The sequence below is a fragment of the Anomaloglossus baeobatrachus genome, chromosome 10 (assembly GCF_048569485.1).
Source record: "Anomaloglossus baeobatrachus isolate aAnoBae1 chromosome 10, aAnoBae1.hap1, whole genome shotgun sequence".
Taxonomy (NCBI): domain Eukaryota; kingdom Metazoa; phylum Chordata; class Amphibia; order Anura; family Aromobatidae; genus Anomaloglossus; species Anomaloglossus baeobatrachus.
This window is the reverse complement of record NC_134362.1, coordinates 6,646,791-6,670,216: the sequence shown is the minus strand read 5'-3', so window position 1 is coordinate 6,670,216 and position 23,426 is coordinate 6,646,791. Positions and strand designations below refer to the sequence as shown.

Genomic DNA, 23,426 nt, shown 5'->3' with positions numbered 1-23,426 from the left:
CCAAAAGTAACCGCTAAACCCCTCCTGGCTCCTATTAATATCAGGCACCAGGCACAGAGCCCAATATACAGAGGGGGCGAAAATCACAAAGTAACAGGATATTTACATTGTAAAGTAATAATATTATGATAAACAATAACAAACATCTCCGCTACAATCCACGCTCATAGATACAATGTATCAGTCCCAGCAGGTGCAGCGGCCAGGTGTGTACAGGACGGAGGACAGACAGCGGCCAGGTGTGTACAGGACGGAGGACAGACAGCGGCCAGGTGTGTACAGGACGGAGGACAGACAGCGGCCAGGTGTGTACAGGACGGAGGACAGACAGCGGCCAGGTGTGTACAGGACGGAGGACAGACAGCGGCCAGGTGTGTACAGGACGGAGGACAGACAGCGGCCAGGTGTGTACAGGACGGAGGACAGACAGCGGCCAGGTGTGTACAGGACGGAGGACAGACAGCGGCCAGGTGTGTACAGGACGGAGGACAGACAGCGGCCAGGTGTGTACAGGACAGAGGACAGACAGCGGCCAGGTGTGTACAGGACGGAGGACAGACAGCGGCCAGGTGTGTACAGGACGGAGGACAGACAGCGGCCAGGTGTGTACAGGACGGAGGACAGACAGCGGCCAGGTGTGTACAGGACGGAGGACAGACAGCGGCCAGGTGTGTACAGGACGGAGGACAGACAGCGGCCAGGTGTGTACAGGACGGAGGACAGACAGCGGCCATGTGTGTACAGGACGGAGGACAGACAGCGGCCAGGTGTGTACAGGACTGAGGACAGACAGCGGCCAGGTGTGTACAGGACGGAGGACAGACAGCGGCCAGGTGTGTACAGGACGGAGGACAGACAGCGGCCAGGTGTGTACAGGACGGAGGACAGACAGCGGCCAGGTGTGTACAGGACGGAGGACAGACAGCGGCCAGGTGTGTACAGGACGGAGGACAGACAGCGGCCAGGTGTGTACAGGACGGAGGACAGACAGCGGCCAGGGGTGTACAGGACGGAGGACAGACAGCGGCCAGGTGTGTACAGGACGGAGGACAGACAGCGGCCAGGTGTGTACAGGACGGAGGACAGACAGCGGCCAGGGGTGTACAGGACGGAGGACAGACAGCGGCCAGGGGTGTACAGGACGGAGGACAGACAGCGGCCAGGTGTGTACAGGACGGAGGACAGACAGCGGCCAGGGGTGTACAGGACGGAGGACAGACAGCGGCCAGGGGTGTACAGGACGGAGGACAGACAGCGGCCAGGTGTGTACAGGACGGAGGACAGACAGCGGCCAGGTGTGTACAGGACGGAGGACAGACAGCGGCCAGGTGTGTACAGGACGGAGGACAGACAGCGGCCAGGTGTGTACAGGACGGAGGACAGACAGCGGCCAGGTGTGTACAGGACGGAGGACAGACAGCGGCCAGGTGTGTACAGGACGGAGGACAGACAGCGGCCAGGTGTGTACAGGACGGAGGACAGACAGCGGCCAGGTGTGTACAGGACGGAGGACAGACAGCGGCCAGGTGTGTACAGGACGGAGGACAGACAGCGGCCAGGTGTGTACAGGACGGAGGACAGACAGCGGCCAGGTGTGTACAGGACGGAGGACAGACAGCGGCCAGTTGTGTACAGGACGGAGGACAGACAGCGGCCAGGTGTGTACAGGACGGAGGACAGACAGCGGCCAGGTGTGTACAGGACGGAGGACAGACAGCGGCCAGGTGTGTACAGGACGGAGGACAGACAGCGGCACTCTCAGTGCTGGGAGGTAAAGAGGAGGACAGACAGCGGCACTCTCAGTGCTGGGAGGTAAAGAGGAGGACAGATACCTGTAGGGGATCCAGTCAGACTGGTACTTAGAAGTCATTGCTCCTCACAGTCAAGGGCCCGACCCTCCAGAGCAGGACAAGGCGTTCAGACCCCATGCAGACCTCGGCCATGAAGCCAGCAGCATCCTCTGGAGAGCAGGAGGCACCTGGGTCCTGGAGGAAGGTGAGCAGCGGTACAGGAGGAGCAGAGCTCAGTGCAGCACAGTGCAGGAGGAGCAGAGCTCAGTGCAGCACAGTGCAGGAGGAGCAGAGCTCAGTGCAGAAGGAGCAGAGCTCAGTGCAGCACAGTGCAGGAGGAGCAGAGCTCAGTGCAGCACAGTGCAGGAGGAGCAGAGCTCAGTGCAGGAGGAGCAGAGCTCAGTGCAGGAGGAGCAGAGCTCAGTGCAGCACAGTGCAGGAGGAGCAGAGCTCAGTGCAGCGCAGCAGGGTCTATCCCAGCAACAGCCTCATCCCGTCTCCAGCAATAAATGAGCAGCTCTCCCTCAGCAGAGACTGATGTATCCAGCACCGGGGTGGGAATGTCGCCGGTTGTCGCCGCTGAGGCCCCGGTGAAGCCGCTCATCTTTGTCCTGCTGCAGCATGGTGCTTCGTCCTCTTCACCTGCACAGCAGCAGCAGCAGAAGCATTGAGTGTGATCATTAATGAGCAGCTCCACAGCAGCAGACACAGCCCCCAGTGATGTCATCTGCCAGTCACCAGCTGACTGCAAAACCTGAGCTGGATCCGCGCTGTGCAGCCTGGAGAGCAGGAGGGGCACCGTGCACCCCCTTACACCAGACTGGGGGCCCCATCCGGATTCGGCTCTTATTCACCCCCGCCTCCACAATCCCAGATGTTTTCTATCACTCCCTATTTCTAACCCAAAGACCCTGCTGAGCAGAACTTCTCCGGAGCAGAATTCATGCAGTCAGGGATGACGTGGAAGGGGGGCACTTATTTTTGCAGGGTCATTGCAAGCTGTATAATATAAGTGGCGCTAATGTTCACACATCTGGAATAGTTCAGGGTCTTCTATCTGGGGGTTGAATACGTCTCCATTATTGTGGCCTCCAGATGTGCAGGTGACAGGTGGCAGCGAGGAGATGGCAGTGACCCTGAGAAGTGGCGGCACAGGACAAGTGGCAGCGAGGAGATGGTGGTGACCCCGAGAAGTGGCGGCACAGGACAGGTGGCAGCGAGGAGATGGCAGTGACCCCGAGAAGTGGCGGCACAGGACAGGTGGCAGCGAGGAGATGGTGGTGACCCCGAGAAGTGGCGGCACAGGACAGGTGGCAGCGAGGAGATGGTGGTGACCCTGAAAACTGGCAGCACAGGACAGGTGGCAGCGAGGAGATGGTGGTGACCCTGAAAACTGGCAGCAGAGGACAGGTGGCAGCGAGGAGATGGCAGTGACCTGAGAAGTGGCGGCACAGGACAGGTGGCAGCGAGGAGATGGTGGTGACCCCGAGAAGTGGCGGCACAGGACAGGTGGCAGCGAGGAGATGGTGGTGACCCTGAAAACTGGCAGCACAGGACAGGTGGCAGCGAGGAGATGGTGGTGACCCTGAAAACTGGCAGCAGAGGACAGGTGGCAGCGAGGAGATGGCAGTGACCTGAGAAGTGGCGGCACAGGACAGGTGGCAGCGAGGAGATGGTGGTGACCTGAGAAGTGGCGGCACAGGACAGGTGGCAGCGAGGAGATGGCAGTGACCTGAGAAGTGGCGGCACAGGACAGGTGGCAGCGAGGAGATGGTGGTGCCCTGAGAACTGGCAGCACAGGACAGGTGGCAGCGAGGAGATGGCAGTGACCTGAGAAGGGGCGGCACAGGACAGGTGGCAGCGAGGAGATGGTGGTGACCCTAAGAAGTGGCGGCACAGGACAGGTGGCAGCGAGGAGATGGTGGTGACCCTGAGAAGTGGCGGCACAGGACAGGTGGCAGCGAGGAGATGGTGGTGACCCTGAGAAGTGGCGGCACAGGACAGGTGGCAGCGAGGAGATGGCAGTGACCTGAGAAGTGGCGGCACAGGACAGGTGGCAGTGAGGAGATGGCAGTGACCTGAGAAGTGGCGGCACAGGACAGGTGGCAGCGAGGAGATGGTGGTGACCCTGAGAAGTGGCGGCACAGGACAGGTGGCAGCGAGGAGATGGTGGTGACCCTGAGAAGTGGCGGCACAGGACAGGTGGCAGCGAGGAGATGGTGGTGACCCTGAGAAGTGGCGGCACTGTGCAAGTAACAATTCCTCTGCTCCTGAATGAAGTGATAACTCGGGCTCCGCGTTGTCATGGAGATTCGTATTACGGAATCCTCATCATCACCGGACATCAGATGATCACTGTGAGATCGCTAATAATAACCCACCCCCATAGTAACACCCGAAACAGAAATAGAAGCATTATAAAAGGCGTTACACTATAGGTGTATTCCTCTGCAATATCATCCCCGGACCTCCCTGTAAAACATGAAATACCCCAGATATACCGGCCCCACAGAAGCCCTCTGGAGCATCAATCACTAAACGTTGCCATTAAAGAGCAGCAAACATCCAAAGAACTTACAAATTCCATGCAGATGTCTCCATTACACAGATTCAGGACCAAGACCCTAGTGCAAACCACAGGAGCCCCTGCAAGCCTGGACATTGGGAGGAGTCCCTGAATCTGACCGCTCTCTGGATTCCATAAATATCTATTTAATACTCATTTTCTTCTTGTAGCTTCACTTCCCAGATTCAAACTCAAAGTGAGGTCCAGTAATCTTTGACCAGAGACTGAATCTTTGTGATTTCAGCTCTGCAGGTCACTATTTTATATGTAAAATAAAACTGAGATAATTGAAGTGGAGACTTGCAGGATTAATTAAAAGGGTTGATTAAAAATCTCCTGTGAAACGTTTAGGAATTGAAGAAACGTTTCTACAAAGTCTCCTCAATTCAGAGACTCAAAAGTAACAAAGTGACTTTTTCGTAAATAGAATGTCTATTTTGAACCCTTTGTAGAGAATCCTTTGGAGCAATTACTGAAGTCTTTCGGCTATGGTCATCTCCACCTCTGGTCTCCTCCGGTGTGAGTTTTCTGGCCGTGGTTGTCTCCACTGCTGGTCTCCGTATGGTCATCTCCACCACTGGTCTCCGGTGTGAGGTTTCTGGCCATGGTTGTTTCCACCACTGGTCTCCTTGTGATCATCTCCACCGCTGGTCTCCTCCGGTGTGAGGTTTTTGGCCGTGGTGGTCTCCATCGCTGGTCTCCTCCGGTGTGAGGTTTCTGGCCGTGGTTGTCTCCACCGCTGGTCTCCTCCGGTGTGAGGTTTCTGGCTGTGGTTGTCTCCATCGCTGGTCCCTCCGGTGTGAGGATTTGGGCCATGGTTGTCTCCACCGCTGGTCTCCTCCGGTGTGAGATTTCTGGCCGTGGTTGTCTCCACTGCTGGTCTCCTCGTGATAATCTCCACCGCTGGTCTCCTCCGGTGTGAGGTTTCTGGCCGTGGTTGTTTCCACCACTGGTCTCCTTATGGTCATCTCCACATCTGGTCTCCTCCGGTGTGAGGATTTTGGCCGTGGTTGTCTCCACCGCTGGTCTTCTCTGGTGTGAGGTTTCTGGCCGTGGTTGTTTCCACCACTGGTCTCCTCGTGGTCATTTCCACCGCTGGTCTCCTCCGGTGTGAGGCTTCCGGCCGTGGTCATCTCCACCGCTGGTCTCCTCCGGTGTGAGGCTTCCGGCCGTGGTCGTCCCCATCGCTGGTCTCCTCCGGTATGAGGCTTCTGGCCGTGGTTGTCTCCACTGCTGGTCTCCTCCGGTGTGAGGTTTCTGCCCGTGGTTGTCTCCACCACTGGTCTCCTCTGGTGTGAGGCGTTTCCGGCCGTGCTTGTCCCCATCGCTGGTCTCCTCTGGTGTGAGGATTTGGGCCATGGTTGTCTCCACCGCTGGTCTTCTCCAGTGTGAGGTTTCTGGCCGTGGTTGTCTCCACTGCTGGTCTCCTCGTGGTCATCTCCTCCGTGGTCTCCTCCGGTGTGAGATTTCTGGCCGTGGTTGTCTCCACCGCTGGTCTCCTTATGGTCATCTCCACCTCTGGTCTCCACCGGTGTGAGGATTTTGGCCGTGGTTGTCTCCACCGCTGGTCTCCCCCGGTGTGAGGTTTCTGGCCGTGGTTGTCTCCACTGCTGGTCTCCTCATGGTCATCTCCACCGCTGGTCTCCTCTGGTGTGAGGCTTCCGGCCGTGGTCATCCCCATCGCTGGTCTCCTCCGGTGTGAGGCTTCCGGCCGTGGTTGTCTCCATCGCTGACCTCGTCCGGTGTGGGGTTTTGCCACCTTTACTGCAGTGACTTCAGTTGTTTCTGGGTCTCTCTAGAAGTTTTGTCTTAATCCTGTGAAGTGCAGCTCGATAGGGTGAGATCTGGTGAGGGCTCGGCCATTGCAGAATATTCCATTTCTTTTCCTTTTGCGGGATGTTTTGGGTCATCGTCCATTTGTCTGTGAAGCACAGTTTAATCATTGCTGCACTTGTTTGAATCTGAGCAGAAAGTCTCTCCAAGACTTCTGAATTCATCCGCCAGCTTCTGTCTTCAGTCACATCATCAATAACCACTAGTTTCCCAGGGCCATTGTTAGCCCTGCATGCCCGGCCAGCACACCGCCTCCATCATCAATAACCACTAGTGCCCCAGGGCCATTGTTAGCCTTGCATGCCCAGCCAGCACATCGCCTCCATCATCAATAACCACTAGTGCCCCAGGGCCATTGTTAGCCTTGCATGCCCAGCCAGCACATCGCCTCCATCATCAATAACCACTAGTGCCCCAGGGCCATGGTTAGCCCTGCATGCCCAGCCAGCACATCGCCTCCATCATCAATAACCACTAGTGCCCCAGGGCCATGGTTAGCCCTGCACGTCCAACCAGCACACCGCCTCCATCATCAATAACCACTAGTGCCCCAGGGCCATTGTTAGCCCTGCATGCCCGGCCAGCACATCACCTCCATCATCAATAACCACTACTGCCCCAGGGCCATTGTTAGCCTTGCATGCCCAGCCAGCACATCGCCTCTATCATCAATAACCACTAGTGCCCCTGGGCCATTGTTAGCCCTGCATGCCCAGCCAGCACATCGCCTCCATCATCAATAACCACTACTGCCCCAGGGCCATTGTTAGCCTTGCATGCCCAGCCAGCACATCGCCTCTATCATCAATAACCACTAGTGCCCCTGGGCCATTGTTAGCCCTGCATGCCCAGCCAGCACATCACCTCCATCATCAATAACCACTAGTGCCCCTGGGCCATTGTTAGCCCTGCATGCCCAGCCAGCACATCGCCTCCATCATCAATAACCACTAGTGCCCCTGGGCCATTGTTAACCTTGCATGCCCAGCCAGCACTCCGCCTCCATCATCAATACCCACTAGTGCCCCAGGGCCATTGTTAGCCCTGCATGCCCGGCCAGCACACTGCCTCCATCATAAATAACGACTAGTGCCTCAGGGCCATTGTTAGCCCTGCACGTCCAGCCAGCACACCGCCTCCATCATCAATAACCACTAGTGCCCCAGGGCCATTGTTAGCCCTGCACGTCCAACCAGCACACCGCCTCCATCATCAATAACCACTAGTGCCCCAGGGCCATTGTTAGCCCTGCACGTCCAACCAGCACACCGCCTCCATCATCAATAACCACTAGTGCCCCAGGGCCATTGTTAGCCCTGCATGCCCGGCCAGCACACTGCCTCCATCATAAATAACGACTAGTGCCTCAGGGCCATTGTTAGCCCTGCACGTCCAGCCAGCACATCACCTCCATCATCAATAACCACTAGTGCCCCAGGGCCATTGTTAGCCCTGCATGTCCAACCAGCACACCGCCTCCATCATCAATAACCACTAGTGCCTCAGGGCCATTGTTAGCCCTGCATGCCCGGCCAGCACACTGCCTCCATCATAAATAACGACTAGTGCCTCAGGGCCATTGTTAGCCCTGCACGTCCAGCCAGCACACCGCCTCCATCATCAATAACCACTAGTGCCCCAGGGCCATTGTTAGCCCTGCACGTCCAACCAGCACACCGCCTCCATCATCAATAACCACTAGTGCCTCAGGGCCATTGTTAGCCCTGCACGTCCAACCAGCACATCGCCTCCATCATCAATAACCACTAGTGCCCCAGGGCCATTGTTAGCCCTGCATGCCCAGCCAGCACATCGCCTCCATCATCAATAACCACTAGTGCCCCAGGGCCATTGTTAGCCTTGCATGCCCAGCCAGCACTCCGCCTCCATCATCAATAACCACTAGTGCCCCAGGGCCATTGTTAGCCCTGCACGTCCAACCAGCACACCGCCTCCATCATCAATAACCACTAGTGCCCCTGGGCCATTGTTAGCCTTGCATGCCCAGCCAGCACACCGCCTCCATCATCAATAACCACCAGTGCCCCAGGGCCATTGTTAGCCCTGCACGTCCAACCAGCACATCGCCTCCATCATCAATAACCACTAGTGCCCCAGGGCCATTGGGAGCCCTGCATGCCCAGCCAGCACATCGCCTCCATCATCAATAACCACTAGTGCCTCAGGGCCATTGGGAGCCCTGCATGCTCGGCCAGCACACCGCCTCCATCCTCAATAACCACTAGTGCCCCAGGGCCATTGTTAGCCCTGCATGCCCAGCCAGCACATCGCCTCCATCATCAATAACCACTAGTGCCCCAGGGCCATTGGGAGCCCTGCATGCCCGGCCAGCACACCGCCTCCATCATCAATAACCACTAGTGCCCCTGGGCCATTGTTAGCCCTGCATGCCCAGCCAGCACATCACCTCCATCATCAATAACCACTAGTGCCCCAGGGCCATTGGGAGCCCTGCATGCCCGGCCAGCACATCGCCTCCATCATCAATAACCACTAGTGCCCCAGGGCCATTGGGAGCCCTGCATGCCCGGCCAGCACACCGCCTCCATCATCAATAACCACTAGTGCCCCAGGGCCATTGGGAGCCCTGCACGTCCAGCCAGCACACCGCCTCCGCCATGTGTTACAGAGGAGGTGCTGTGCTCTGGATCAGGAGCCTCTCCAAGCCTTCTCCAGACTGTCCTCTTTCATCATTCAGGTCCAGGTTTATCTTAGTCTCCTCCGTCCTCTGCGGCTTTTCCAGAACTCGGCGGCTGCTTTAGATTTTTTTTGGTAAAGTCTAATTCAGTGTATTTTTCGCCTGACATTTCTGCTTTCTCTGATGAATTTGTTCTTTTTTCAGCCTAATGATGGTCAATTTCTTCTCCTCTGATCACATGTTGTGGGTTCACAGCAACAGCTCCAAATGCCAATGCCCCACCTGGAATCAGCTCCAGACCTTTTACCTGCCTAATAGATAAGATAACGATGGAATCACCCATGAGCCAATTAAAGAGATTCTGAGATAATTGTCCAATTATGTATTAGTCCATTGAAAAAGGGGCAGCGACATATTAAAGAGCTGAAATTCCTAAATCTTCCTTCAATTCGGATGTGAATCCCTCAAATTAAAGTTGAGAGTCATCACTTTATATTGATTGATTATAGAACTGGATCTGGAATGTGTTTTGGTAAACTGCTAAAATGACAAAACTTGTGTCACTGGGGTGCAATCATTTTTGTCACAATGTGACTGCAGGAAAGCGAGGGACAGAGTGTCCTATGCTATCCCTCACATTAGAGGACCCTAGGCTATCCGTAACTTCTGGATTACCCCTGATGGTGGAGATGCCGGAGTCCTGTGCCTTACTATTCTCCTGACCAGAACTAATCTGTCCCACTTCCCCAAAGAAGGAAGAAGCAGGAGTGTGATGGCAACACAGATAAAAACAGGGAAAAAACAAATCATACATACAGAAAAATCACAGGAACACACAGTAAGAGACTAGGGAGAAAAGTAAGAGCAGGAAGGCAGCAACAGAAGGACAACAAGGGTTAAGACCACGACTGCTCACAGCAATAGAATACTATAACCACCAGCCAGTTTAGATCACAACACCTCACTACACCAGTATAGAGGAGCTATAGCTGGCATTGAAGGAAATGCCCAGCCAGCATATATAGGAGGGGAGCAAACGTGACTGGCTCCCCCACAGCATGTGATTAAAGGAGATTAACAAGCAGACCAGCAGAGATTAACTCTTGTTAGCCTGCCTATGGACTACAAGTCTGCAGGTCGACACCAGAGGCATCCTGCACTGATCACAGACAGTAGAAAAGTTATCATGCAGAGCGCAAGAATGTGCAGTTTCCACAGATCCTGACACCACCTACGCCAGTCAGCAATGTTTGTAAAAACCTCCTCGTCACAGTACCTTTCCCTTTAAGAGGGACATCTGGACCTGTTTTTTCAGGATGAAGGAGATGCAGTCAGCATGGACATGAGAGGCTGGCCCCAAGTCCTCTCCTCGGCACCAGAACATCGCTGATGAACTAAATGCTGCAACGAACAGGGCACAAAATTGGAATTAATTTTTGAAACCTGAAACTCTAATGACCCAGCGACTAAAACCGCAGCGGAAGGTAAGGGAAGAGGGGCTCCAGAAGGCACATTTCTTTAACAGATACATGCAAAAAAACATTATGGATTTTGAATGATGACGGAAGTGTCAGGTGGAAAGCCGCAGGATTACTGACTGCGGTAATATTGTACGGACCAATAAACCGGGGTCCTAACTTCAATGAAGGTATTTCAAGTTCAATGTTTCTTGTAGAATAACCCCACCAGATCGCCCACGCACAGGTCCAGACCAGGCACACATCTACAGTCAGCCACACACAGGTCCGGACCAGGCACAGGTCTACAGTCACCCACACACAGGTCCGGACCAGGCACACGTCTACAGTCACCCACACACAGGTCCGGACCAGGCACAGGTCTACAGTCACCCACACACAGGTCCAGACCAGGCACACGTCTACAGTCAGCCACACACAGGTCCGGACCAGGCACACGTCTACAGTCAGCCACACACAGGTCCGGACCAGGCACACGTCTACAGTCACCCACACACAGGTCCGGACCAGGCACACGTCTACAGTCAGCCACACACAGGTCCGGACCAGGCACAGGTCTACAGTCAGCCACACACAGGTCCGGACCAGGCACACGTCTACAGTCACCCACACACAGGTCCGGACCAGACACACGTCTACAGTCACCCACACACAGGTCCGGACCAGGCACACGTCTACAGTCACCCACACACAGGTCCGGACCAGGCACACGTCTACAGTCACCCACACACAGGTCCGGACCAGGCACACGTCTACAGTAAGCCGCACACAGGTCCAGACCAGGCACACGTCTACAGTCACCCACACACAGGTCCGGACCAGGCACACGTCTACAGTCACCCACACACAGGTCCGGACCAGGCACACGTCTACAGTCACCCACACACAGGCCGGACCAGGCACACGTCTACAGTCAGCCGCACACAGGTCCAGACCAGGCACACGTCTACAGTCACCCGCACACAGGTCCGGACCAGGCACACGTCTACAGTCAGCCGCACACAGGTCCGGACCAGGCACACGTCTACAGTCACCCACACACAGGTCCGGACCAGACACACGTCTACAGTCACCCACACACAGGTCCGGACCAGGCACACGTCTACAGTCACCCACACACAGGTCCGGACCAGACACACGTCTACAGTCACCCACACACAGGTCCGGACCAGGCACACGTCTACAGTCACCCACACACAGGTCCGGACCAGGCACACGTCTACAGTCACCCGCACACAGGTCCGGACCAGGCACACGTCTACAGTCACCCACACACAGGTCCGGACCAGGCTCACGTCTACAGTCAGCCGCACACAGGTCCGGACCAGGCACACGTCTACAGTCACCCGCACTCAGGTCCGGACCAGGCACACGTCTACAGTCAGCCGCACACAGGTCCGGACCAGGCACACGTCTACAGTCACCCACACACAGGTCCGGACCAGGCACACGTCTACAGTCACCCACACACAGGTCCGGACCAGGCACACGTCTACAGTCACCCACACACAGGTCCGGACCAGGCACAGGTCTACAGTCAGAGGCACACAGCTCCGGACCAGGCACAGGTCTACAGTCGCCCACACACAGGTCCGGACCAGGCACAGGTCTACAGTCAGCCGCACACAGCTCCGGACCAGGCACAGGTCTACAGTCACCCACACACAGGTCCGGACCAGGCACACGTCTACAGTCACCCACACACAGGTCCAGACCAGGCACCCGCCTACAGTCACCCACACACAGGTCCGGACCAGGCACACGTCTACAGTCAGCCGCACACAGGTCCAGACCAGGCACACATCCATAGTCACCCACACACAGGTCCGGACCAGGCACAGGTCTACAGTCAGCCGCACACAGGTCCAGACAAGGCACAGGTCTACAGTCGCCCACACACAGGTCCGGACCAGGCACACGTCTACAGTCACCCACACACAGGTCCGGACCAGGCACACGTCTACAGTCACCCACACACAGGTCCGGACCAGGCACAGGTCTACAGTCAGAGGCACACAGCTCCGGACCAGGCACAGGTCTACAGTCGCCCACACACAGGTCCGGACCAGGCACAGGTCTACAGTCAGCCGCACACAGCTCCGGACCAGGCACAGGTCTACAGTCACCCACACACAGGTCCGGACCAGGCACACGTCTACAGTCACCCACACACAGGTCCAGACCAGGCACCCGCCTACAGTCACCCACACACAGGTCCGGACCAGGCACACGTCTACAGTCAGCCGCACACAGGTCCAGACCAGGCACACATCCATAGTCACCCACACACAGGTCCGGACCAGGCACAGGTCTACAGTCAGCCGCACACAGGTCCAGACAAGGCACAGGTCTACAGTCGCCCACACACAGGTCCGGACCAGGCACACGTCTACAGTCAGCCGCACACAGGTCCGGACCAGGCACACGTCTACAGTCAGCCGCACACAGGTCCGGACCAGGCACACGTCTACAGTCACCCACACACAGGTCCAGACAAGGCACAGGTCTACAGTCAGCCGCACACAGGTCCGGACCAGGCACAGGTCTACAGTCAGCCGCACACAGGTCCAGACAAGGCACAGGTCTACAGTCGCCCACACACAGGTCCGGACCAGGCACACGTCTACAGTCAGCCGCACACAGGTCCGGACCAGGCACAGGTCTACAGTCAGCCGCACACAGGTCCGGACCAGGCACAGGTCTACAGTCAGCCGCACACTGGTCCGGACCAGGCACACGTCTACAGTCACCCACACACAGGTCCGGACCAGGCACACGTCTACAGTCAGCCGCACGCTTATACTTAGAGCCCATGTAGATGAAAGTGCTGAGACCAATTGGTTCTCCACAGGTTCCCCTGAAGAGTGCCCCTCCTGAAATGTACAGAACTGGGGATGACGACCATAGACACAAAAAAAGGAGGAGATATACCAGAAGATTCATTGCCGCAAATACGGATGGCAAATTTGTCGAGAGGAAAGAACGAGGACCTCATTAGAGGGGACTCTGGAGTGTGACGATCTGACAAACACCTGAACAAGGTCTTAGCGTTAGGTAATGATAGTAAGGCGATAAATGTGTCATCTTACAAAACCTATCCACCACCACCAAAATGCCCGTATTACCAGCAGAAGGAAGATCCATAATAAAATCCATGGAATTGTCCGTCCAACGCTGACGAGGGACTCTCAAAGGCTGCAGACAACCTGACGGACGAGAGTGCGATGGCTTAGGTTGCACAGGCGGACACATAGGACACCACATCCCTCCGGACACTGGGCCTCCAAAAGCGACAGAGTACAAGGTCCAGAGCACCTTTCACCCCAGGGTGACGCCACCCCAGAACCCTACAGCAAAGATTCATGGGAACCATCGACTTGTTCACCGGATCCCCAGACGGTCCTCACCGTGAGCCTCAGCAACCTCAGACTCCACATCAGTACTGAGCGTCGACACCACCACTCCCTTCTGAAGGATGAGGACCGGTTCCTCACAAGGCCCCCCCCCCCCCCACCCAGAAAACACCTGGACAAAGCATCGGCCTTAATGTTTTTAGAACAAGGGCGATAAATTACAAAGAAATTAAACCTATTAAAAAACAACGACCACTGACGCGGTCTCGGTGTAAGGCGTTTAGCGGACTCAAGGTAAAGAAGGTTTTATGGTCAGTAATTACTGCACCTGTACGGTTTTGATGCGATTTTTTTTGTCAGGAGATGCAGATTTAGTGCAGGAATATCGTGTAAAATTTAAGCAGCAAATCTGCAGCTCTTGGCAAAAAAAAAAATGCTGCACAAAAACAGTTTTCACGCCATTTCAGTGCAATTTTCTGCTGGGAGACGCAAATTTGATGCAGTAATTCGATGTAGACATTTCAGCATCGAGTTTGCATCATCTGGCAGATGTGACAATTCTTGGCAGCTGCAAGCTGCTATTTTAAGGATGGGGGAAGCCCAATAATCATGGGTCTCCCCAGCCTGAGAATACCAGTCCTCAGCTGTCGGCTTGATCTCGGCTGTGTACCAAAATTGGGATGGGAGCCGCACGCTGTTTTTTTTTTTTTAATTATTTACTTAAATAATTTTTTAACAAAGCTGCATGTGGTTCCTCCTATTTTGATACACAGCAGGCTGCAGCCTGTAGCCGTAGGCTTTCTGTGCTGGTATCACAATATCGGGGACCTTACGACAATTTATTTTTACACCACTATAAAGATGCAGGCAGTGTGTCTGATTCCAAGCAGCGAGACGCTGTCACACAGGGTGGGGGCGCGGACTGACTGCAACCAATCACAGATGTCAGGCCGGCCGGTGGGTGGGGAAAGCAGTGAATATGTATGAGGGTAATGAGTGGCCCCGGAGGCAGTGTTACGACCGTACGGAGACTGGTAAGTATAATATACCTGCTCTAATCCCCCAAGCCCTGTCTACCACTATTTTAACACTAGAAGTCCCAGAAATTTCAAGCTCCATAGGGTTCCAATGGTAGAAATGTTAAATGACCCCTCTCTGGGACGTCTAGTGTTAAAGCACAATATTCAGGTCCCCATAGACTTATATAGGGATCAGCGTTCATGCAGATCTCCGCGATTAATTCCAATCCCAAACTGGGGTTTTTTTTGTTTGTTTTTTCTCTAAAATCCAGTTAGACCCGCTGACCCCGAATATCTGCGGGCTCGCCCCTCACTAGAAGAGATATATCAGGCTGTATCAATACAGGGAAAATCCAAACTCAGACACACTGCAAGCTCACAGAAACAAACTAAGAGTCTAAGGAGAAAAGCAAGAGCAGGAAGGCAGCAACAAAAGGGCAACAAGGATTAACACAACCGCTCACTATATAGGTAGAGTAATACCGTATAGTGAGCGGTTGTGTTAATAGAGTACTACAACCACCAGTAAGTCTGGATCATAACACCTCACCAGACCAGTATAGAGAAGCTATAGCTGGCATTAAAGGAAGTATCCAGCCAGCATATATAGGAGGGGAACGAATGTGCCTGGATGCCCCACAACATGTGACCAAATGAGACTAACAAGCAGCCCAGCAGGGATTAACTCTTGCTAGCCTGCCTGTGAACTACAAGTCTGCAGGTCGACACCCGAGTCTGCCTGCGCTGATGGCAGACATCAGAGAAGTTGTCAGGCAGACAGCCAGTATCTGTAGTCTCCACAGAGCTTGACGCCACCATGACAGTCGGACAATTGTTCTGCATTTAATTTATAATGGAAGTTGATACAAATGTATGAAATGTACAGAAAATGTTACAATGGTGATTAAATAACGAGGTCATCCCACGAATACACAGCCCCCATGTATCTCTGCGGGTATAGATGGGACGGATCTTTCCAGCATTTCTCATCACGTGCCCCTTTCTTGCCTCGATTGTTGAGGTTTTATGAGAACCGTAATATTTCCCGGTCGCTGTTTACACGGATCATCTCTCAGTCTCTCCGGACATCGGATATAGACAGGGAAATCCTTGGACAGACGACCTTAATATCAAAGGCGTGAATCCGAAAGTTCACCATCTCCCTGCAGACCAGAGAGGGAACAGAGTGAGAGGTCCGGGAGATATGGCCCGGAGCGGATATCTGCTGGCCGCGGATGGATAGGCTGTATACAAGGAACGTCCCCTCGGCTTCATCACCATCTGCTCTCTGGAAACTTCTCCTGTGCTGCACCTGCCATGTGGACCGGCTGTCGCCAGCTCTTGCGCTCCTTCCTACTGATATTAGTGTGCACCTGATGAACCCTCCACACTGATGTCCCTACGACGGTTGCACCTGCACCAGAGCTGAAATCAGGCTGATCCCGGCCATGTCTGTCCAGTATGTAACAAATATGGAGAGAAGGGCTGCCACCTCCCCTCTGTAGGAGTCAGGAGAATGGTAAAGGCACAAGGGGTCGACCTTCATCCTCTCCCCTCATGCCAGCCTATTACAAGCCTACAGTACATGGGCGCCTCTGGCCAGAATTTGCCATGACTAAGCCCTGATCGTATGGTCTTCTCTTAAAATTAGGACTCCGCTCATCTGTACATGTACATCTATCGAGCTGAGGGGCACACAACAGACAATGAGCAAGCCCGAGCTGAGGAGGACACGTCAGACGACAAGCGAGCATGAGCAGAGGAGGGCACGACAGACGACAAGCGAACCCAGCTAAGGAGGACACGACAGACGACAAGCGAGCCTGAGCGGAGGAGGACACAACAAACGACAAGCGAGCCTGAGCTGAGGAGGACACAACAAACAACAAGCGAGCCTGAGCTGAGGAGGAAACGACAGATGAGCGAGCCAGAGCGGAGGAGGACACGACAGACGACAACCGAGCATGAGCAGAGGAGGACACGACAGACGACAAGCAAGCATGAGCAGAGGAGGACACGACAGACGACAAGCGAACCCAGCTAAGGAGGACACAACAGACGACAAGCAAGCATGAGCAGAGGAGGGCACGACAGACGACAAGCGAACCCAGCTAAGGAGGACACGACAAGCGAGCCTGAGCGGAGGAGGACACAACAAACGACAAGCGAGCCTGAGCTGAGGAGGACACAACAAACAACAAGCGAGCCTGAGCGGAGGAGGACACAACAAACAACAAGCGAGCCTGAGCTGAGGAGGAAACGACAGATGAGCGAGCCAGAGCGGAGGAGGACACGACAGACGACAACCGAGCATGAGCAGAGGAGGACACGACAGACGACAAGCAAGCATGAGCAGAGGAGGACACGACAGACGACAAGCGAACCCAGCTAAGGAGGACACGACAGACGACAAGCGAGCCTGAGCGGAGGAGGACACAACAAACAACAAGCGAGCCTGAGCTGAGGAGGACACAACAAACAACAAGCGAGCCTGAGCTGAGGAGGAAACGACAGATGAGCGAGCCAGAGCGGAGGAGGACACGACAGACGACAAGCGAGCATGAGCAGAGGAGGACACGACAGACGACAAGCAAGCATGAGCAGAGGAGGACACGACAGACGACAAGCGAACCCAGCTAAGGAGGACACGACAGACGACAAGCGAGCCTGAGCTGAGGAGGACACGACAAACAACAAGCGAGCCTGAGCGGAGGAGGAAACGACAGATGAGCGAGCCAGAGCTGAGGAGGACACAACAGACGACAAGCGAGCCAGAGCTGAGGAGGACACAACAGACGACAAGCGAGCCAGAGCTGAGGAGGACACGACAGATGATGAGCGAACCCGAGTTGAGGACACGGCCGATGAGCGAGCCTGAGCTGGGGACAACACGGCAGATGAGCGAGCCCGAGCAGAAGAGGACATGACAGACGACGACCGAGCCAGAGCTGCTGTGCCCGCAGCAAATGGAATCAATATTTTGTTTGGTGCCTCGTACTCCACTTGTGCTGCATTATACTCAACACTCGGAGGAAAATTCATTATCACTGACCGCTTATGTGATTGTTGAGTAGCATCAACGGCTGAGAAAAGTAAAACGAATACATGAAAGCGGACTACATTATTATAGCAGATTCTACCGCAAATACGTGTGTGCCAATATAATAAATATCACCGAGCCCCCACCGTGCTTCACTGCAGATCTCACCGAGCCTCCGCCGTGCTTCACTGCAGATCTCACCGAGCCTCCGCCGTGCTTCACTGTAGACAGCACAGAGCCCCCGCCGTGCTTCACTGTAGTCAGCGCCAAGCCCCCGCCGTGCTTCACTGTAGACAGCACAGAGCCCCCGCCGTGTTTCACTGTAGACAGCACAGAGCCCCTGCCGTGCTTCACTGTGGACATCACAGAGCCCCCGCCGTGCTTCACTGTAGACAGCACAGAGCCCCCGCCGTGCTTCACTGTGGACATCACCGAGCCTCTGCCGTGCTTCACTGTAGACAGCACAGAGCCCCCGCCGTGCTTCACTGTAGACAGCACAGAGCCCCCGCCGTGCTTCACTGTGGACATCACCGAGCCTCTGCCGTGCTTCACTGTAGACAGCACAGAGCCCCCGCCGTGCTTCACTGTGACAGCACAGAGCCCCCGCCGTGCTTCACTGTGGACATCACCGAGCCTCTGCCGTGCTTCACTGTAGACAGCACAGAGCCCCCACCGTGCTTCACTGTAGACAGCACAGAGCCCCCGCCTTGGTTCACTGTAGACATCACCGAGCCTCCGCCGTGCTTCACTGTAGACAGCACAGAGCCCCCACCGTGCTTCACTGTAGACAGCACAGAGCCCCCACCGTGCTTCACTGTAGACAGCGCCGAGCCTCTGCCGTGCTTCACTGTAGACAGCACAGAGCCCCCGCCGTGCTTCACTGTAGACAGCACTGAGCCCCCGCCGTGCTTCACTGTAGACAGCACTGAGCCCCCGCCGTGCTTCACTGTAGACAGCACCGAGCACCCGCCGTCAGCCAAGTGTCATCTGCTGTTTTCTGATTCTCAGGCTTGTGAGGAGCAAAGGTGCGGAGAAGAGGGAGAGATTAATTTCTCCATCTTCTCTGTGGTCTTTCTCTGCGTGTGTCGGATGACATCCCTGTGTAAGGAGCCTTGTAAGCCATGTAATGTTACTCTGAGAAATTAGGAAATTTGCTTATTGCAAACCCCATAATAGTTTGTGAACTTTACTAATAATCTTAATTTGCAAAAGGAGGGAGGGAAATGAGAATGTTATCTGTATATGAAAAAAAGATGATGGGGTCCGGATATAATCAATGCTGCTCCAACTGCGGGAGATTGAGGTGAGACTCCTCCAGTCCTCTTTATCCTCCCTGCAGGCTGCACAGTGCAGGCTACAGGGGAGATACGCCCCCCAATGGACAAGGCAAGAATGACATGAAGCACATGAGCCCCAGACAGAACCAGCAGACCCCAATAAAGGTCAGTAACCCCGGGGGCAAAGTACCAGACTGCACAGCACCGGTCAGACAAGCAATTCCCTGCCCTGATACACTGTAACAAACTATAGACAAAAGAGACTTGTGCAGCAGAGAAACCTGGAAATACAACTGTAACAAAACCTCAGCTGTGAGACGTGGCAGAAAGCAGAGGTTGTTTCACTGACACTGGGGATGTTTGTTTATTTTTCATCATTTGCCATCAATTCCACAATCCAGTGTAATAAATCTGATTAATCACCGGGGACGCCTGTTTCCATGGCAACCACATTTTACTATCGATATTAATTCCTGGTTTGTCGCTCATGTTCAAGAAAATAAAGAAATTGTCGCTGCCCTCCCCCGACCGCAGCAATATCTCTCCAGAGTCAGCATTCATTTCCTGCGGCCGCTGTTATCAGCCAACATCTCTCATGCTCATTTCTTCTCTTACAGTCCATATCTAATAGTGTCACAAACCTGCGAGAAGGCGGAAAATGTGTAACATGAGGGATGATGGACAGGAACAGGCCCAAGAGCAAAGTCTGAAAACATCACTCATCATCAATCACCATCATCATCATCAATAATCATCATCATCAATAATCAATCACCATCATCATCATCAATAATCATCATCATCAATAATCATCAATCACCATCATCATCATCAATAATCAATATCATCATCAATAATCAATATCATCATCAATAATCAATCACCATCATCAGACGCAGCCCCCTACACCACAAAGCATAATCCATAACTACTAAATCTCAGGACGGAGAAGATCTGATCCCGAATTATTACATTAATCTAATTTAACTTAATAAATTAAGAACAGATTTAATAAAAAAAAAACAAAACAGAAAAGAGCAATCAGAGGAGAACATCAAGATCTAAGGATTGTAACAGAAAAAACACCAATAATAGAGAAAGATACAAAGTAACAAAAAATACAAAGAACAGAGGAAGATATTAACCCATAACATCCAGGAAAAGAATTACACCCAGTATACAGGACAGGAGAAGTGGCACTGTGCAGTGTATATATACAGAATAATACAGGTACTGAGGATTACACCCAGTATACAGGACAGGAGAAGTGGTACTGTGCAGTGTATATATACAGAATAATACAGACACTGAGGATTACACCCAGTATACAGGACAGGAGAAGTGGTACTGTGCAGTGTATATATACACAGAATAATACAGACACTGAGGATTACACCCAGTATACAGGACAGGAGAAGTGGTACTGTGCAGTGTATATATACAGAATAATACAGATACTGAGGATTACACCCAGTATACAGGACAGGAGAAGTGGCACTGTGCAGTGTATATATACAGAATAATACAGACACTGAGGATTACACCCAGTATACAGGACAGGAGAAGTGGCACTGTGCAGTGTATATATACAGAATAATACAGGTACTGAGGATTACACCCAGTATACAGGACAGGAGAAGTGGTACTGTGCAGTGTATATATACAGAATAATACAGATACTGAGGATTACACCCAGTATACAGGACAGGAGAAGTGGCACTGTGCAGTGTATATATACAGAATAATACAGACACTGAGGATTACACCCAGTATACAGGACAGGAGAAGTGGCACTGTGCAGTGTATATATACAGAATAATACAGGTACTGAGGATTACACCCAGTATACAGGACAGGAGAAGTGGTACTGTGCAGTGTATATATACAGAATAATACAGATACTGAGGATTACACCCAGTATACAGGACAGGAGAAGTGGCACTGTGCAGTGTATATATACAGAATAATACAGATACTGAGGATTACACCCAGTATACAGGACAGGAGAAGTGGTACTGTGCAGTGTATATATACAGAATAATACAGACACTGAGGATTACACCCAGTATACAGGACAGGAGAAGTGGTACTGTGCAGTGTATATATACAGAATAATACAGATACTGAGGATTACACCCAGTATACAGGACAGGAGAAGTGGTACTGTGCAGTGTATATATACAGAATAATACAGATACTGAGGATTACACCCAGTATACAGGACAGGAGAAGTGGTACTGTGCAGTGTATATATACAGAATAATACAGATACTGAGGATTACACCCAGTATACAGGACAGGAGAAGTGGTACTGTGCAGTGTATATATACAGAATAATACAGACACTGAGGATTATACCCAGTATACAGGACAGGAGAAGTGGTACTGTGCAGTGTATATATACAGAATAATACAGATACTGAGGATTATACCCAGTATACAGGACAGGAGAAGTGATACTGTGCAGTGTATATATACAGAATAATACAGGTACTGAGGATTACACCCAGTATACAGGACAGGAGAAGTGGTACTGTGCAGTGTATATATACAGAATAATACAGGTACTGAGGATTACACCCAGTATACAGGACAGGGGAAGTGGTACTGTGCAGTGTATATATACAGAATAATACAGATACTGAGGATTACACCCAGTATACAGGACAGGAGAAGTGGTACTCTGCAGTGTATATATACAGAATAATACAGACACTGAGGATTACACCCAGTATACAGGACAGGAGAAGTGGTACTGTGCAGTGTATATATACAGAATAATACAGACACTGAGGATTATACCCAGTATACAGGACAGGAGAAGTGGTACTGTGCAGTGTATATATACAGAATAATACAGATACTGAGGATTATACCCAGTATACAGGACAGGAGAAGTGATACTGTGCAGTGTATATATACAGAATAATACAGGTACTGAGGATTACACCCAGTATACAGGACAGGAGAAGTGGTACGGTGCAGTGTATATATACAGAATAATACAGATACTGAGGATTATACCCAGTATACAGGACAGGAGAAGTGGTACTGTGCAGTGTATATATACAGAATAATACAGATACTGAGGATTACACCCAGTATACAGGACAGGAGAAGTGGTACTGTGCAGTGTATATATACAGAATAATACAGATACTGAGGATTATACCCAGTATACAGGACAGGAGAAGTGATACTGTGCAGTGTATATATACAGAATAATACAGATACTGAGGATTACACCCAGTATACAGGACAGGAGAAGTGATACTGTGCAGTATATATATACAGAATAATTCAGATACTGAGGATTACACCCAGTATACAGGACAGGAGAAGTGATACTGTGCAGTGTATATATACAGAATAATACAGATACTGAGGATCACACCCAGTATACAGGACAGGAGAAGTGGTACTGTGCAGTGTATATATACAGAATAATACAGGTACTGAGGATTACACCCAGTATACAGGACAGGAGAAGTGGTACTGTGCAGTGTATATATACAGAATAATACAGGTACTGAGGAATACACCCAGTATACAGGACAAGAGAAGTGGTACTGTGCAGTGTATATATACAGAATAATTCAGATACTGAGGATTACACCCAGTATACAGGACAGGAGAAGTGATACTGTGCAGTGTATATATACAGAATAATACAGATACTGAGGATCACACCCAGTATACAGGACAGAAGTGGTACTGTGCAGTGTATATATACAGAATAATACACATACTGAAAATTACACCCAGTATACAGGACAGGAGAAGTGGTACTGTGCAGTGTATATATACAGAATAATACAGGTACTGAGGATTACACCCAGTATACAGGACAGGAGAAGTGGTACTGTGCAGTGTATATATACAGAATAATACAACTACTGAGGAATACACCCAGTATACAGGACAGGAGAAGTGGTACTGTGCAGTGTATATATACAGAATAATACACATACTGAGGATTACACCCAGTATACAGGACAGGAGGAGTGGTGCTGTGCAGTGTATATATACAGAATAATACAGATACTGAGGATTACACCCAGTATACAGGACAGGAGGAGTGGTACTGTGCAGTGTATATATACAGAATAATACACATACTGAGGATCACACCCAGTATACAGGACAGGAGAAGTGGTACTGTGCAGTGTATATATACAGAATAATACAGATACTGAGGATTACACCCAGTATACAGGACAGGAGGAGTGGTACTGTGCAGTGTATATATACAGAATAATACAGATACTGAGGATTACACCCAGTATACAGGACAGGAGGAGTGGTACTGTGCAGTGTATATATACAGAATAATACAGGTACTGAGGATTACACCCAGTATACAGGACAGGAGGAGTGGTACTGTGCAGTGTATATATACAGAATAATACAC

General features: G+C 52.2%; 1 protein-coding gene across 4 annotated transcripts in view; it reads right to left on the bottom strand.

The window, feature by feature from the left end:
- The window catches only part of TUB (TUB bipartite transcription factor), a 156,037-nt gene that overhangs the window by 94,430 nt on the left and 38,181 nt on the right, over nt 1-23,426 (bottom strand). The window contains exon 1 of one of the 4 annotated variants that reach the window (XM_075326009.1): nt 1,833-2,500. The exons of the other annotated variants lie outside the window; for them this stretch is intronic. Within the exon in view, the coding sequence (XP_075182124.1) occupies nt 1,833-1,870 (38 nt within the window). The 5' untranslated portion in view covers nt 1,871-2,500. Of the gene's footprint in view, nt 1-1,832; nt 2,501-23,426 lie in introns of those variants that run through there. 4 annotated transcript variants of the gene reach the window in all.